Source organism: Diorhabda sublineata, chromosome 9 (genome assembly GCF_026230105.1).
Source record: "Diorhabda sublineata isolate icDioSubl1.1 chromosome 9, icDioSubl1.1, whole genome shotgun sequence".
Taxonomy (NCBI): Eukaryota; Metazoa; Arthropoda; class Insecta; order Coleoptera; family Chrysomelidae; genus Diorhabda; species Diorhabda sublineata.
In genome coordinates this window covers 4,199,131-4,216,004 of record NC_079482.1, presented here as the reverse complement: position 1 = coordinate 4,216,004, position 16,874 = coordinate 4,199,131, and the positions used below count along the sequence as shown (strand labels likewise).

General features: G+C 33.5%; 2 protein-coding genes across 4 annotated transcripts in view; one reads left to right on the top strand and one right to left on the bottom strand.

Annotated features, from left to right (window-relative positions):
- The first annotated feature begins 557 nt into the window (after window positions 1–557).
- LOC130449132 (INO80 complex subunit C) lies at window positions 558–1,713 on the top strand. Its single transcript, XM_056786823.1, has one exon. It carries the CDS (start codon window positions 702–704, stop codon window positions 1,062–1,064), a length of 363 nt encoding a protein of 120 aa, XP_056642801.1. The 5' UTR covers window positions 558–701; the 3' UTR covers window positions 1,065–1,713.
- A 5,503-nt stretch (window positions 1,714–7,216) lies between these two features.
- LOC130449129 (1-phosphatidylinositol 4,5-bisphosphate phosphodiesterase epsilon-1-like) overlaps window positions 7,217–16,874 on the bottom strand; it is a 337,095-nt gene continuing 327,437 nt past the window's right edge. For all 3 annotated transcript variants that reach the window (XM_056786816.1, XM_056786818.1, XM_056786817.1), the window contains one exon: window positions 7,217–9,288. In XM_056786816.1, the coding sequence (XP_056642794.1) occupies window positions 8,838–9,288 (451 nt within the window). In that variant the 3' untranslated portion in view covers window positions 7,217–8,837. The remainder of the gene's footprint in view (window positions 9,289–16,874) is intronic.

Genomic DNA, 16,874 nt, shown 5'->3' with positions numbered 1-16,874 from the left:
CAAAAAAACAAATTTATATATATTTGCTTCTGGCAAAATAAATACAAATTGCTTAGCTGTCATATTGAAATTATTATATAACAAAATATGCTATCAATACTTTACTATTATCAATTTTTCAATATCTGAATACATATTTATTAATTGCGTAAACAAATTGACGTCATTCAATTACTCGCCATATGAACATATGAAGATTATCAATTATATAAAAATAAATCGATTTGTCGATTAATTACATCCTTTTTATTTTCTAATTTCATTATTGTGAATTTTAATAGATTAGTTCATTGGAATTGTGTTGAATCTGTGTGTATTATTTCTTTTGCTAAAGTAAATTTAATACTAGTTAGTTTAGTATATCTTTAAAAGATGGCGTGAACCGCAGAAAGAAAAAATATAAATTAAAACATTAATTCTTGATAAACTTTATTCATTAAACATTTTCAGTTCAAATATCAAACTCTATAACAAGAGAATATTTATTCAGTATTTAAACATTTTTTTTTATTAGAAATTTATTAGTATATTATAAAATTTCGACATATGACATATGACAAATGATTGACATTCATTGTTGCATTGTATGTTGTGGACTGATTTTAAGGTAAACAGAATCACTTGCTTTTTGTTTATTATTAGTGTTATTTATCGAACAGTCACAACATATCATTGTAATGATTAAAATAATTCATTGAAGAATGAGCACTAACGTAGACGATCAAAAATTAGAACAAAAACCAGTATTCAAAGCATCATCTTTCCAAGTTATAAAAGCTAGCAAAAAGAAATACGTTTGGAAAAGTTTAAAACAAATAATCGCATCAGAAAAAACTCTTCCTTGGCCCGAAGATTGTGTTCACTATGGTTCAATAAATGCTCCTCCCAGTTTTAAGCCACCTCAGAAATTTTCGGATCTCTCTGGTCTTCCAGCCCCATATACTGATCCTCAAACACGATTAAGATATGCCAACAAAGAGGAATATGCGACGATTATCGATTTACCCATGGATATTACAGCTGGATATTTAGCCTTACGAGGAGCTACTAGTATTGTAGGATAAATATAGTACTCCTGCCAAAGGGTATTGTGAGTTTTTTCACCAGTAATTGATTTTTAAAACAAAGTGCCAATTTCGTTTAGTTTCGTTTCAATTGAAAATGGAAAATAAATTTAATTTCATTTGAAAATATTAATTTTGTCCTTTATTATTCTCTTTATTTAAAATTAATGTGTAAATTGCTCTCTCTACTAGATTATCTTTATCATTTATAAAGATACATTGTTTTTAATAGCGTAATGAGCAATTTGTGCCCTTCAGTTTTATGTATTTGGGAATTAAGGGATAAATAAAAAGCAGTGTTAGTGAAATTTTAACGCAATATATTTTTATAAATTGTTAAGTATAACAATGTTACATAAAAACAATCATCTTAAATTTGTACTGTAAAGTAACAGTTAGGTATAATTATATTTTTCTTTCGTATTATTTATAATATATTTTTTTAATAACATCAATATGTTAATGTACAATAGCATACTTGTTTGAACATGATAAATACTTTTTAAAATTTGATTTTTTTTTATTATAGATATGTCGGAAAAACCCAAAATAATGTCATAAACTGAATGTCCATATAGGGTCTAAATTGATGATTTTATCTAAATTTTATATAAGATAAAGATTCTGTAATTACAATATAATATCTGATTCTTCACATTATTCTATTATTTCTAATAATTTTTCAACAATAATAAAAAATATTCATATTAATAAACAACATATATCAACAAAATAGTCACTTCTAAATCAAACTGCTTTATGCTATTAATTGTGATAATGAACACACTGTTTACTACAACTATATCATCACACATATTACATCCTTTGACTAGTGATTCGTTTACAGAACCCAAAGTAAAGCAAACAAAGACAATAATTTATATAACACGTGTCAGATAGTGTAATTGTGAGTTCCACATAGTAATGAACTTTGTGATAGTAGACCAGCCCTTCGAGCACTTGACTTTTATAAAATTGAGAACTATGGGAATTGATGCAGTCTTGAAATTCACTGGGAGCAAAAAAAATTCCTTTAATCTGGGACACACCGGAGTACTTGTAGAAAATAGTGAAGAAATGCAGAACAACTCCTTTCATAGGACTACAACTTTTTATAGGTTTCCCAGAAAGCCATCAAGTCAAGGTAGTTGAAAATGTGGGTAATCAAGTGGAATTCAGAAACATGGAGCATAAAAACAGTAATTGGTAGAATAAGAGATCCAAAAGCTCTTGTCGTGTCTGCAAAGAACCAATCGAGCATTTCTCTGTTTGAGAAGACAAAGAATACTGATACTGTACTCACATTTACACTTTTTAAAACCGGAAGAGGTTAGGTTAGGTTAGGTTAGCCCCCAGATAAGTAGCTCACTCAAACTGTAAAGATGCTATGTGGGGCACACAATAGGTCAGTGCTAGAGACACCAATTCACGACCTTTATTCCCTAGCTCATCTAATCTAATAAAAATAGTTAATAAACAGTGAATTATAATTTTTATTTAGAATAGTCTTCACCATTATGTCTTTCAGTCTCTTGGATTATAACTATCCCTTTATTGGGGTGGATTACTTCCTTTTTCCTTTTTGTTATAGTTTTTTATTGGTCCTTTCTTCATTTGTGAACTCTCTCCATAATTTCCTGTTTCTGCATTTTGCTTTCCATTCTACTATATCTAGGATTCTAGTATCTCATCTGATATTTCTTGGTCTGCCTCTTGGCCATAGATGTATCCATTGTGTTATCCTCCTCACTATTTCTGAGGGTTTCCCTCTAATGATGAGTCCTTCCTAATGTAGTCTTTGTGCTGTTATATATCTTATTACGTTTTCTCCTCCCTTATGTAGTCTTTGTGCTATTTCTTTAGTCTTCTTCAATTTTGTTTCTCCCTCAAATGTTATATTCGGAGTATAGTTTTCAGTATTTTTCTCTCGATTATCTACAAGTCTTTTTTTCCTTTTTATTTTGTTCTTTTTACTAATATTCTTAATTTATTTCCAGTAATCAGATTATATAAAATTTTCTTGATCATTTTGAACTGTTCAGAAAAATGTATGAAAATATTGTAAGGCTTCAGATTTGGTATACAAATTGGGGTACAGGGAAATTTTAGGGAAACTTGAACATTTCAACTACTATAAATTTCTTTGTTTATCTTAATAAATAAAATTTGAAACGCCAATGTGTCATAGTTAATGATTATATAATTCTAGATCACTGAAAAGTTCTCAAATCCAAATTTTAATCATGCAATAGTAGATTTCGTTTTCTCTATTATAGTTTAATGGATAGTTCTATTAATTTCATGTTTCAGCTACTCACATTTAGAATGTTTAATTGCCACGATCCCACAAATATACCTAAATATATATGAAATATCGTGTGGAATTAATACTTTTCAATGTAAAGGATCTAATTTATCTCTAAAAAATGGAGATATTTTTGATTCTACTAAATAATATAGGGGAAAGAATCGGGATATTGTGTATGACTGTAACTGTAACAGTACGAAATGTAGTTTTGCTCAATATCAGTACAATTATCTCGAATAATTATTGTATTGTAGTTTTTTTGCTATTTGATTTAGACTTGACGGAAAATAAATGTGAATTTATAAACTAAGGAAGGCAAAACACCTGCAATCCTGGGGTTTCCTTAAAGCTGTATTTTTCTTCCAAATATTGTGTCCCAATTAATTGATATACCAAGGACATACAAATAATGGTCATTAAAGCGTTTCTTTTATGTATTTTGCTTATATAAAAAGTATAAAATCCTAGACAGATACACATAAAAAAGTCAAACCCTAAGAACGGGTCAGGTTTCCCCTTATATGTGCTCAATTTCAACACCAAAATCCAATTCATTATAAATACAAAATAAATTGATAGCATGTTTAAATATTATATATTACACTGACACAAACCCTGTATACATATTTTAAAGATATACCAGGCACGAAAATACTTTAAAATGGAATTTTTTACACAAATCCCGTTGCAGTTGATACCAGGTAAGTAAAAAGAAATGATATAACCTCACAAAACCCTCTATTCAGACGATTAGTCAATACGGTAAGGTTGTGATTAATTTAATTATATTTGTGAAACGGTATTTGTATAAAATAAATATTTAATTCAGTAGTTGTCACAAAAAATAACAATCACTTTTCACACATTACCTGAACGTGTAGATATTTAATAATGTCACCATTTTTATTTGTAAAATTCATAATATTGGATTAAAAACAAATAAAAACTTATGTACAAGATGGAAATCATTAAATGAAACGCTACGGTTTATAGAAAAAAATAAGATGTATTTCATTCGTGATTTAATGGACTAGTTGACTAAATATGAAAACTTGGTTAATTATATTCTTCCAAGAAACTATATTTTATAGAAAAAGTAATATTTACATTACGTATTCAAAAATAACAATTTAGATCACTCTGTAAAACGTTGAATAGTGTCTTGAATGATATCATGACATGCAAAACAAAATTGTTTACATCAACTGTCAAGTGTCAACTACTTTCTAAAAATGGATCCTTCGTGTTGCAAGTACTGTATAGTGCCTCAGTGTAAAAGTACAACTATAAAACCGCCAGAAAAAGTATTTATAAATATTATAACCAATCAACCCACACGGGAATAGTATTTAACATTTGCGAGTACAAGTGACGCTCATTGTTTATCAATGTCAACAAATAGAAGAATGTATTTTTATGAAGATCATTTCAATGTAAGTACTACAAACAATATTACCTACCTAGGTAATGTAAATGTAAAATAGAACTAATGTGTTTTGTCCAACAATATGGAGTAACCAGATCTATTTTATGAAAACGTCAATAACAATGATGTTTCGCGTGACGTGACGTAACACTTTCTGATTGGTTTTCGCGGTCACGTGACCTAATTGATTTCATTTTCATGTTATAATCTAAACAAACTTACACCGACAGGTCTTATAGTACTTCATCTATTTTTATTTTGTCGAAGACTTTTTCAAAATCGATGAAGTGTATGTTAATCTCTTTTACATTTCTTTCTTTACAATTCTTTTCTGTTTGAGGCAGCATAAATATTTTTACATGGACATTTCTGAAATTCATATTGAGATTCTTCTATTTTTGACAGATACGTGATTTATGACAATAATTTTGCACCTAGATCTGCATTTAATAAGATAAATTTAAACCGGTTGTCAATTATGTAATAGTTTTTGTTTTTGAGATAAATTAATAAGCGATTTAGTTATTTTCAGTGACAATTCCAAATTTGGGATACCTAAACTGCTGGTATTTAACCAAAGTGTCAATATTTTCTTCCAAATATTAATCAAAAATACTTATCAATGCTGATATGAAAGTTACTGATTACATTTTTTGTGCTAAAATTTTTAAAACTAAAAAATACTGTAGCAAAATATATGAAAATTTAACATCTATATCTATTTATTTTTTTTACAATGTGTCATTTTTTTCAGTGTACAATACGTTTGAACGAAAAAAAATTACTATTACTATGTGCTAAACTAATTTACCTTTCAATAAAAACAGAATAACCTGGAAGAAATCAACCATCATGTGTGAAAATTATTAATAATTATTCTCTATTTTAAAGATTTTTTAAATATATATTTTTATAATAAAAATTAGCAAATATAACTAATACATTCTATCCTTATTAATGTCCTGTCATTTTAAGACAACTCTGAAAAATTTTGTGATAGAAAGCCTCTTATATCGAAACATTTTCACTTGAGGCACTAAAAACTTTGTTTAATTAACTTTTTTTAAATCACGTCTCAACATCAATGTGACATAAATCATTTTTTTATCAGTACAGATATACGAGGTATATTTGTAAAGTGATTTCAGTTTATATCATCCAGTAGCTTTGTAATTGAAAGCGTAATTGAAACCATACGAAGTCAATTGTTGGCGTTCAAAGTAAAAACCAATACACACTGCGAAACACTCTACAAGGGTATTCAGACCAAAATAAAACAAATTATGAGAGATATAGTGAAAAAACAATATAAGAGTAATAGATTTTTGTACCATCTGGTAGTATATAACACTAGAAATGGAGACGGATGACATACAAGATAGTTTTGACACATGACACACTAGATAGCTGTTGACAGATGACGTTCCGTATATCTTATACGATAGATAACACAAAAATGTCTGGAGATAGATACAAAATAGCCGTTGACAGATGACACCCACTATATCTGATGATATATAGCACAAAAAATAGTTGGAGATAGATGACATAATCTAGTGACGTTTGACAGACGTCTACTACTTTTACTTCGGCGGTGTTGTTGTTTATCTTTGGAAATCGAAGCTACTTCACGTATATGCCTGGTATTTGAGTAGAAGTGGGAATCAGATTATTTAATTTCAATTATATTTGAACTTTAATATGCTGCAAAAAAATATAAGAAGAATGTATTAGTTATATTGATAATGGAAAGATGATTAAGATTCAATATTTGACTAGAGGCTTTCACCGTGTTTATTCTTAATACTCTAATTTTTTAATATATATATTTACATAATAAATAATGTGAACCAGGTGCTTGTTTGAACAAGAAACAAGTTTGCCTGCCCGCCAAAATATATTACAAATTAAAGCTGCCATTTCATAGAAACCATGTTATCAGTAAAAAATATCGCTGATAAGGATTCAATTGGAAGATGAGGTGGAATTATAAAAAAAAATTAGATAACGAGCAATAAAATAAGTTGGAGTTTTTGGAACCGTTGGTGATATTCGTATTGAACACACTGTTTACACCAACACTCGCAATTACACTGTCTGACGCGCGTTTCTATAACCAAGTTATCGTCTTCAGACACTGAAGTTGTTCACCTTCAGTGTAAATGTGAGTGTTGGTGTAATGTTAATGTAAATAGTGTGTTCAGTTTCAACGAACAATAAAAAAAAAAGTTACCGATCTAACCGATGGAATCATCATAAATTACAAGAATCATATTCCAAATATGAGCTGTCAAATTTTGAACTTATTTAATCGAATACTTTGCTTATTAGAATTTTTTGAATATATGAAATTTTTTGAAAACAATAAAAAAATAATATGAAGATTTTTAACCTGAAAAATACCTTTGAGTTATAGGTTTGTTTTAAAAAATATTATGGCGACTCTTATTGAGTAAAATCAACCATCATCAATGTGGAGGTACGATTAGGACCATCAAAAGAAGAGGTTACAACAGAAAATATTCAAAATGTCCTGAAAATCGCCATGGAAAATTTGTTTCAGGTCCAAAATCCGATCAAAGGAGTTATTTCCATTGAGGACATCCTGCTGGTCAATCCACTAAGCTACTGTGTTCATTAATGAATTCCTTTTTTAGTCGTTATTGATTTCTATTAGATATATAATGAAAATTATGGTCCATAATTTGTTTTTCTACCTACCTCACCATTTGGTATAACTGTCTTTCAACATTACTAGGTTTCAGATCCATCATAGTATATCCTGTTTTCAATACTAATTTTTACATCTCTTACGTATATTAAATTTTCAAAAACAATAGTTGTGAAGTTCTAATTTGATTCAGTATAAAACATGATGAACCAAAGGGTACCACACAACAACTCATCCAAAAGAAGCTGCGCTAACCAGAAATTCAAACCTCACCTATTTTAATTAGGTAGGTACAGGTAATGAGGAAATTACATAGCACAGTGCATGATCTTCTTTGACCAAGTTAATCTCTAAGCTTTTAGCACCATTTTGAGTACTAATAGAGATTGGGAATCAACTATCTGAACTTGTAATGGTACAAATATGATTAAAAAAACTATGTTTGGACCTAGACTGGAAAGGAACAAAGTTTTGAGTTTGAGATTCAAAGCTGATCTGGAAATGTTGTAGGAAACTCATTGATATGGTTAAAACGGTTTGGTCTCTTTGAATTGAGTTCTTGGTCATTCGACAATCAAGAAAAAAAAGGAGCGCAAAAGTCCCAGGACCTATTTGTGTCCTTCAGATATTTTAATGACTTTTTGACTATTTTAGTGCTACTACTTGGCCCTAATACTAGCTCAGCGTTTGTACCATCTCTTTGGTGGTATACTTAGAGGCCTTGTTATGTTTGGTGAAAATTCCCTCTATCCAATTATCAGCGAATCTGTCTTGTCTACCTCTAACCGACCAAACAACATCTTCCACTTCGGCAAAATTGTTTTGAGGCCTTTCAGAAGACCTACAGGATTTTTTAAGGAATTATCTAAAAGATTAATTCTCCTAGGTCTTGTTCACTCCAAAAAATTCTTTTCTAATACTGTTAAGTATAAGTATGCTACTTTTCACTGACTAGTACACATTCTGTGGGGATGAGGATGCTCCCCATTCACAAGGAAATACTTTGAACGATAAACACGTAGAAGCGAAGAATTGTTAGGGCCACTTTGGATTTGGGAGACAATACACCTTTGAAATCTTAGTATAACCGGACCTCCTACATACAATCTTATCTAAATTCTGCAGTAATTGAAAAAATTGTATCATTTCCACCTTTTCCTATCCTCCCGGAGTGGATATCTGTCTCACTTTACGTCACTGTACAAGGGGCATGGTTTTGGACTACTACATTCTTTGGTACAGTAAAAACGCATTTTTTTTAAGTTTGTTCGAAATAACCTCACCTCATCCTTACCTACGATATTACACGTTATAAATAAAACATTATGGAGTCACTGATATAAACAAAAAAAGTTTTTAGTCCATGAGTCACGATTTCCACTCCTTAAATTTCCTTATCGAAACCTTCTTTAATCTCGACATGGTTGACATTAAGTCAGTCTCTTTGGCGTCTTCGTCACTCAAAGTCTCGCCTTCAGAGTGCACTTCTCGCGTCACTTCCGATTTTTTCGCAGCCCCCGACGAAGTAGACGATTCCTTCTCCGATGAAGATTTGTTTCTAGAGCTGTTTTTGCCCTTGGAATCTTCTCCGGTTTTGCTTTTCCATTTTGACGTTGTCGGATCGCTCAGCGCCACCTGTACGGGCATTTTAATACTATTCGAGGCTACGTTGCGCGCTACGTTCAAACCTCGACTTATCCTGTCGAGCGTGGCGAGGCGCAAACTCGACGTTATTCGATTTTTGCGTAATGACGTCGGTGTAGCGCTCGAACGTTCCTGAAGGATGAAACGACCGATGGTTTGCCAATGCGATTGCGCGCTGAAAAATATCAGTATAATGAAAATGTTTATAATTATAGTCCAATCTTTTAGCGGTCGCTAAATAACTTGATGACGCCATAGGGTGTCATTTTGGGAAAAAGAAGAATAACATGGACAGACAACGATGAAAAAAGCTAGAAATGAAAAATATTGGCCAAAGTTCGTGGGTTTATGATTATATATAACAATATAACCATAAAATATTGAATAAATACTTTATTAAATACCAATTAACAAGTTTTTATGTTTTGTTTTATTCCCAATTAGCAGTGGGTAATGATTAACCTAACCTTAAATTATATCTAGCATTAATCCAAAGTATTAAATCCAAAATTTGATAGAAATACTGTTCAGATGAATCAGCACTAATATTCAATGTAATGTCACTTGTCAGTCAATAGTTCGGATATAATTTTCTCTGATTCCCAGAGCGCAATTAATTCCAAATCTAAACATACTTCTCTTCATCCTCCAATCGTTTGATTCTTAAAATGAGGAAACTGCCTTATGAGTTGTATCAGCAAGGAAAAGACATTCGAATTGGCTGTACCCCAAGACACTCGCATATTAAAGGAAGTACTATCAGACATTCCATTTTTCCTGTGGGCCCCATTCAGATGTGGTACAGCCCATTAAAACTAATATACCCCCCACAAAAATTATCGCATCTCTGGTATTTTTAGTTTTTTGGGACAATCTGTATAGGAATCAACTTAATATATATTTCTGGTTTCTTATCATGGGCAAAAAATTATCACAATTTCTTCTTACAAATTTTTTTGGAAGCAAAAATGCTCGAGAAAATCGTTTTTGTCTTGGAGAATGTATTGAGATCGAGAACTTTCTAAGCAAATTGTGTTATTGTATAGTGAAAATTTGAATTTATTTTGTTAATAATGGATGAGCCTCAACGTTTAACAAGACAAGTGACGAATGAAGAAGCCGCTAGAAGATACGTCGCCGTGGTAATTGGAGTTCAACAAAGCACCATATCCAGAGTTGTTATTCGCTACCAAGAAACAGGGCAGCTAACCAAAAGACCCGGACAAGGCCGCGAAAGGATAACTTCGGTACTAGATGATGGTTATTTGAGGTTAACGGCGTTAAGAATTAGGCATACCATAGCTCTAAGGCTGCAAACAGATCTGTTGGCTGCACGTAATGTCCGAATAAGCCTACAAACAGTTCGAACTAGGCTGAGAGAAGCAGTTATCGAGCCAGAGTGCCAGCTAGAGGTCCACGTCTTACAAGAGAACATCGAGAAGTAAGATTGGAATTTGCTCGAGAACACGCAAATTGAAATATTCAAGATCGTGCTCGATCAGGTTGATTTTTGTCAAACTGAAAGCTTTGGTGGTGGCTCTATCATGGTTTGGGGAGGAATTTCTTTCGAGGGTCGTACGGAGTTAGTACCAGTGAATGATGGAAGACTAAATGCTGACAGGTACATAACCAATATCCTAGAACCGCATGTAGTGCCTTATATGCCTCATATCGGCGACAACTCTGTGCTAATGCACGATAATGCTCGGAAGTACTTAGAAGAGGTCGAGATACCCACCCTGAATTGGCCTACACGTAGCCCGGACCGTAACCCAATAGAGCATGTCTGGGACATCTAGGATGGCAAATTCAGCAACATCCGGTACCAATAAGAACACTAGATGATATTCTTTTTAACTTCTGGGAAAACATGCCGCAAAGATACGTCCAGAACCTGTTTAGTAGCCTTCCAAGACGAATGGAAAAGGGTAATTAGAGCGAGGGGCGGCAAAACACGCTATTAGAAATTCATTGGCTGGTTTTAGTTTAAGCACCGTTCATTTTTTTGTAAAGATGTTTTGTACAATTTTTTTGATATTTTATATGTTTTGGTAAATCAAACTTTTTGTCCTCTGTAGATTAAACTGATGTGAAATAAATGTTGCAAAAGGCGTATCTCTTGGTGTTTTAATTCGCAATAATAATAAAATTCGAAAAACAGGCGACACATTTAAAATATTCAAAAAATAATTAGTGATGCGATAATTTTTGTGGGGCGTATAAAATAGATAAGTGGCACTCAAAATTTAGAATACTTAAATCGTCAAAAAGAAATTTATACTCGTAATTTATCAAATCTCCGAGAAGAAACCTCTGGTTTTCCGTAGGAGCTAACTTATCCAAAGAAGAGATATCTCAAGAATACGCTCCAACCACTGTGCTGCATTGGCCTTTTGGGATAAAATCAACAGTGCTGATTTCTAGCTTTTAATAATTCTTATATTTACTCTCTCCATAGTTCTCTGAAGACTACGAATAGAGCTTACGGTTTATTCTCAGTACAAGACAAAAGTTTTTATTTCAAAGCAGTGAAAACATGAAACATATAAAAATTTTCAAGTGCTTCAAACATTAAACTATAATCCTTGGTAACTTGGTTAGTATTAATAAGTCTTCAGTGTAAATAGACCCAAACATAGCCCTGGCAGCTGAGGTTTTTCCAACCTTAATAAGAAGAAGTTACTTCTGACAATCAATATGTCAACAAACTTTTTAGCTCATTTTAGTTTTTTTTCGAATTATAGCTCAAGAACGTAACCGTTCAAATGTTTTCCCCAGTTACATCGTTTTTTGTTATATACCTGGGTTAACGAAAATAAAGAAAAGTAATTCTTTCATAACTCTGCCAGTATGGCCGTTGGGCGGATTGAGTAGCTCAACGACCATGCTGCCGGTCCCAAGCCCGGATAAAAGAGGAGAGTTGTAGGGCAAGGCTAGCTACCTACCTCATGTAAAACAGCCATTTGCTCAGAGAATGAAGAAAGTAGCCTCGGATAGGACTGATAAAACTTATAACGACCCGGCAAAGTTAAGGAAAAAACGATTTTGGAAGCGACAACAATTGCGAATAGCCACCTGGAATGTTACATCAATTGCTAACAAAGACCAAGAAACCATAATAGAGTTTAAGAAACATAAAATAGACATATGTGCCTTGTCTGAGATGAAAAAGAAAGGAGCTGGCAACTTTAGAATCGCGGAGTATACATTGATATATAATGGGAAACCAAAAGATGAAAGAGCAGCATCGGGAGTAGGCCTATTAGTGCACGAGAAATACGACAAAAACATAATAGACATAAAGTATATAAGCGACAGACTGCTACAAACCACGTTTAAATTTACAGAAACAACTAAAACCCATATATTAAGCGTGTATGCTCCTGATACGAGTAAAAGTCAAGAAGAATCAGACTCATTCTATGATGAACTGCAGATCATCATGGATAAGATACCGAAGCAAGACGAAATTATGATACTGGGAGATTTTAATGGAAGGATTGGTAACGAAGTTATTAGTGGAATTAAGAATCGGTTTAACGAAGAAACACTCAACAGCAATGGAGAACAACTCATACAATTCTGTGCACATAATGAACTACGCATTAACAACACGTTTTATCCCCATAAACAACAGCACAAGTATACGTTCGAGAACACAAGAGGACATAAATCGATTATAGACTACATTATTACAAACAGAAATATTCATCCCTCAAAAATATTAGATGTCAGAACATTAACCTCAGTAAACACAGGGACTAACCACCATATGGTGCTAACCATAATGCGGAACTGCGTACAAAGGAAAACCCAGAACAAACCGAAAGTGACAGAAAAGCTGAACATAGAAAGCCTTAGCGATGATACCACAAAATACCTCTACCAGGAAAGACTAAGGAAGGCAATAAATGAAAACAAGATCTTGAAAGATGATACTGTAGAACTAGCATGGAAAAGATTAAGTACTAATATAAGGACAGCTGCAGAAGAGGCATTAGGCAAACGAAAGGTGAACCTATACGGAAAGCCCAACACGAAACCATGGTTCACACACGAAATTAAATCACTTGCGGAAGAAAAAAGGAAAGCATATCTTCAATATAGAAGTCAAACAATTACATATGCTGATAACAAAGTCGTGAGGAATAGGACAAATATGGAAATACAAACGATTAAGAGACAATTCTGGGAGAAATACTAATCAGACATGGAAAACGACTTATATGGAGGACAAAAAAAAGATCTGGAATATGATAAGGAACATCAAAAGACCAATCAATGAATACATCCACACGAAAACAATAACGTTAAAAGAATGGGAAAGGTATTTCCATGAACTCTACGGTGACATAATAACAAGCCAATCCACAGAACAGAAACAAGAAAATATATCTGAAGAAGGAGAAGACATCCAACAACAATTAATATCAAAAGACAAAATTGAAGCAACAATGCGCAAGATGAAAAATAGGAAATCACCAGGGCTGGATAACATTAATAACGAGCTTCTTAAATATGGTGGCAATGAATTAATAGACCAAATGTTCAACAAGATATACGACCAGAGAAAAGTACCAGAGGAATGGAAAGTAAGCATAACGATCCCCGTCTTTAAAAAAGGGGAAAAGAAAGATCCAAATAATTATAGAGGGATCAGCTTCCTAAGCACGACTTCAAAATTACTAACAAAAATTATTCCAGAAGAAATCTCAAGTAGCGGCATGAGCGAAGAACAACAGGGATTTAGAAAAAATAGATCAACCATAGACGCTATATTCATCTTAAGACAGATTGCCGAAAAGGCCATAGAGTACAATAAAACCGCGTTTATGTGCTTCATAGACTTAACAAAAGCATTTGACAGAGTGAGATTACATGACGTCATTGAGCTACTAAAAAAACGAGGCGTGAACCAAAGGACAACAGACATCATTCGGGACATGAACAAGGGAAATAGCACATATGTAAGAGTAAACAACGAACTCTCCAGTAAAATGCCAGTATCAACAGGGATCAGACAAGGAGATAGTCTCAGCCCAATACTCTTCAACATTATAATGGACGAAATCATAAAAGAAGTCAAAACGGCAGGCAGAGGATACAGAATGGGAAAACATGAGTTTAAGATAGTTTGCTACGCTGATGACGCGGTTGTGATATCCGAAGATGAGGATAATCTGCAAAAACTGCTACACAGATTTGAAACAGTTGCAGGAGAATTCAATATGATCATATCGAAACAAAAAACACAATCCTTGACAATAGCGAGAGAACCAAGAAGATGCAAACTGGCAATTTATAATAAAAGTGTAGAGCAGGTTACGTCTTTTAAATATTTAGGGGTTAACATCACGAGCAATAGGAACTTGAAACAAGAAGTCAAAACGCAAACAACAGCAGCATCTAGGATATCAGGATTCCTTCGAACCGTGATATGGAGGAATAAATTTTTAAGTATCGAAAGCGAAACACGGATATATAAAACTTGTGTCAGACCAGTAATGACATACGCCATAGAAACGAGGGCGGAGACTGCAACTACTAAACGGATTCTTAGAACAACCGAGATGAAGACATTACGCTCAATCACAGAGAAAACACTAAGAGACAGAATAAGGAGCAATGAAATCAGAAGAATGTGTGACGTTCCGGATATAGTGAGATGGGTCAGAACTAGAAGAAGAGCATGGAGAGATCATGTCAATAGAATGAACAACGATCGACTGGCGAAAATCGCAAAGGAAGAGAGACCCAATACAAGTAGACCGCCTGGAAGACCACCAAAGCGCTGGTATGAGAGCTGGTCCTCGCAGTCACAAATTAGGCTGCCTCTTTGAAAACACAAGACACAGTCTTAAAATAAGAAGAAGAAGAAGAAGAAGAAGAAGAATTCTTTCATTCATTCATAACAACCTGGGAAAGTAATTCACGTAAGATACGATTGCCTCATCTTTTTTGAACTTTTATTTTAACATTCCTTATATGTCACAATAGTTCTTAGTGGGATTCAGGTCTGGATGTTATGCTGGCAAAGCAACAATGTCATTCAAAAACAAATATCCTCCAATAAAAGAGATGACATGCTCCTGTGCAATGTAACTATTCAGAATCAACGTCGATATGTTCGAGCCACCAAATCAATCCAATCCAGATCCTTAACAAATTTTCAAAAATACAATGGAAGGGAAGTTGAGTTGCTCTCTCCTATTTGCCCATTTCTTCAATCATATGGATTGAAAAAAAATCTATTCCCATCTATAAACAGGATGTTTATAAAATAAGAATTACTACACTTGTCCTGTTTTCTGATCTTGCTCATTCTGACCAGTATATGGCGTCGCTAAAACATTGGAACTTCGTTCTGCAGGTTTTTGATCTAATCTCTTTTTGTTTCCAACATTAAATTCTTCTTCTCACGAAGCTTCCCGTTTGTTTACAATGAACCACATTGAAGTTCAATGCTGACTTCAATAAATAACTTTTAATTATTTTTGTTCTCCTCTGTATATAAGAAAAGAACAAGTAGCTGATGACGCGTTTAAATAATTATGTGCCTGATGAAATAAGCTACAGTTCAAAACATAAATTGCTAAAATTAGTTGAACGGTTCAAGATAAAATGAAGGTTTGACACCTTTATTTCCTCTTCAAGGAACAATCAAAAGGACATTCGACAGGATATCTGTGAAGGGAGTAGTATATGCAGATGTCCTAGCACTAATGGTAATAAATAAAAAAAGCCATAGAAGAAGCGACAATTAAGATAATAGAAGCAAAAGCTCCGAGGCGTACTTGCAAGGAACAATATCCACACTCTCAAAAAGCTATCTGGCTCGTCGAGGCACTTCCCAGTCATATCCCTTTCGCTATGTTACACCACAAAACAAACCGTCACAATCTCAATCCTGTAGAGGAAAAGCTTTCCTATATCAGGACCATTTCAAAATTGAAACAACTCTCTCACGATATTGATACTATTCCTTAAATGGAAACAACCCTACGTGACTCTCTTTCTCTCTCCAAGGAGTTGCTCAATTTCCTCTCGTTCGTATTGATTAAACGACAGCCAGAAAAGTAATACAGGGTTTACTTGTCAACTGGAATTTGTCTTCATTTTCTTTGAAACTTCCTGCGTAACTTTTTCTGCGATGATTCGCTTGCTGTCACTTCTCGGTGAAGTGACCAACAGTAATCCCCCATCATGTTGGTGTTTCACCGGCTCTGGTAACGTTTTCCCATCACTTTAACATCCTTGCTCCTCACTAACATTTCCTAAATTGTCCGAGAAGTAATCGAGGTGGCTGTTCAAAAAGTGAACTTTCAGGCTCATCAAACCTCCTAACTCTTCAAACTTTTTTAGCACGTTGGCAACAACAATTCATTTCCCAAGAACTTGATGACAAGTTGCCTGAAGGATACCCATGCTTCTTTTTCATTTGAAGTCATTGTGGATCCGAAATTAACGTCTAACATCATTTTTCTAATATCAGTTCTTCTTCTGAAAGTTTAGACATTTCTGAGAAAGATATTTGAAACAAGGCCTGTCTTTAGGCAAAGCCTTTACAAACTATTTCATGAGGCCCAACTTAATATGTAGTGGTGGTAGGAGCAGTTTTTTGGGTAGAATGTTCTTTTCGCCAGGTAAGACTCTCTAGCGGGCCAGTTCTTTTTGCAACAATGTTGATTCCTAGATGTACTGTCCCATTCACACAGGAAACATGGTGAAACCACCTTGCTGACCAAGGAGCATTACCCTTTA

Bases quoted from the DNA above. Each gene is read 5' to 3' on its own strand.
- LOC130449132 (XM_056786823.1), top strand. From the start codon at position 702: ATGAGCACTAACGTAGACGATCAAAAATTAGAACAAAAACCAGTATTC.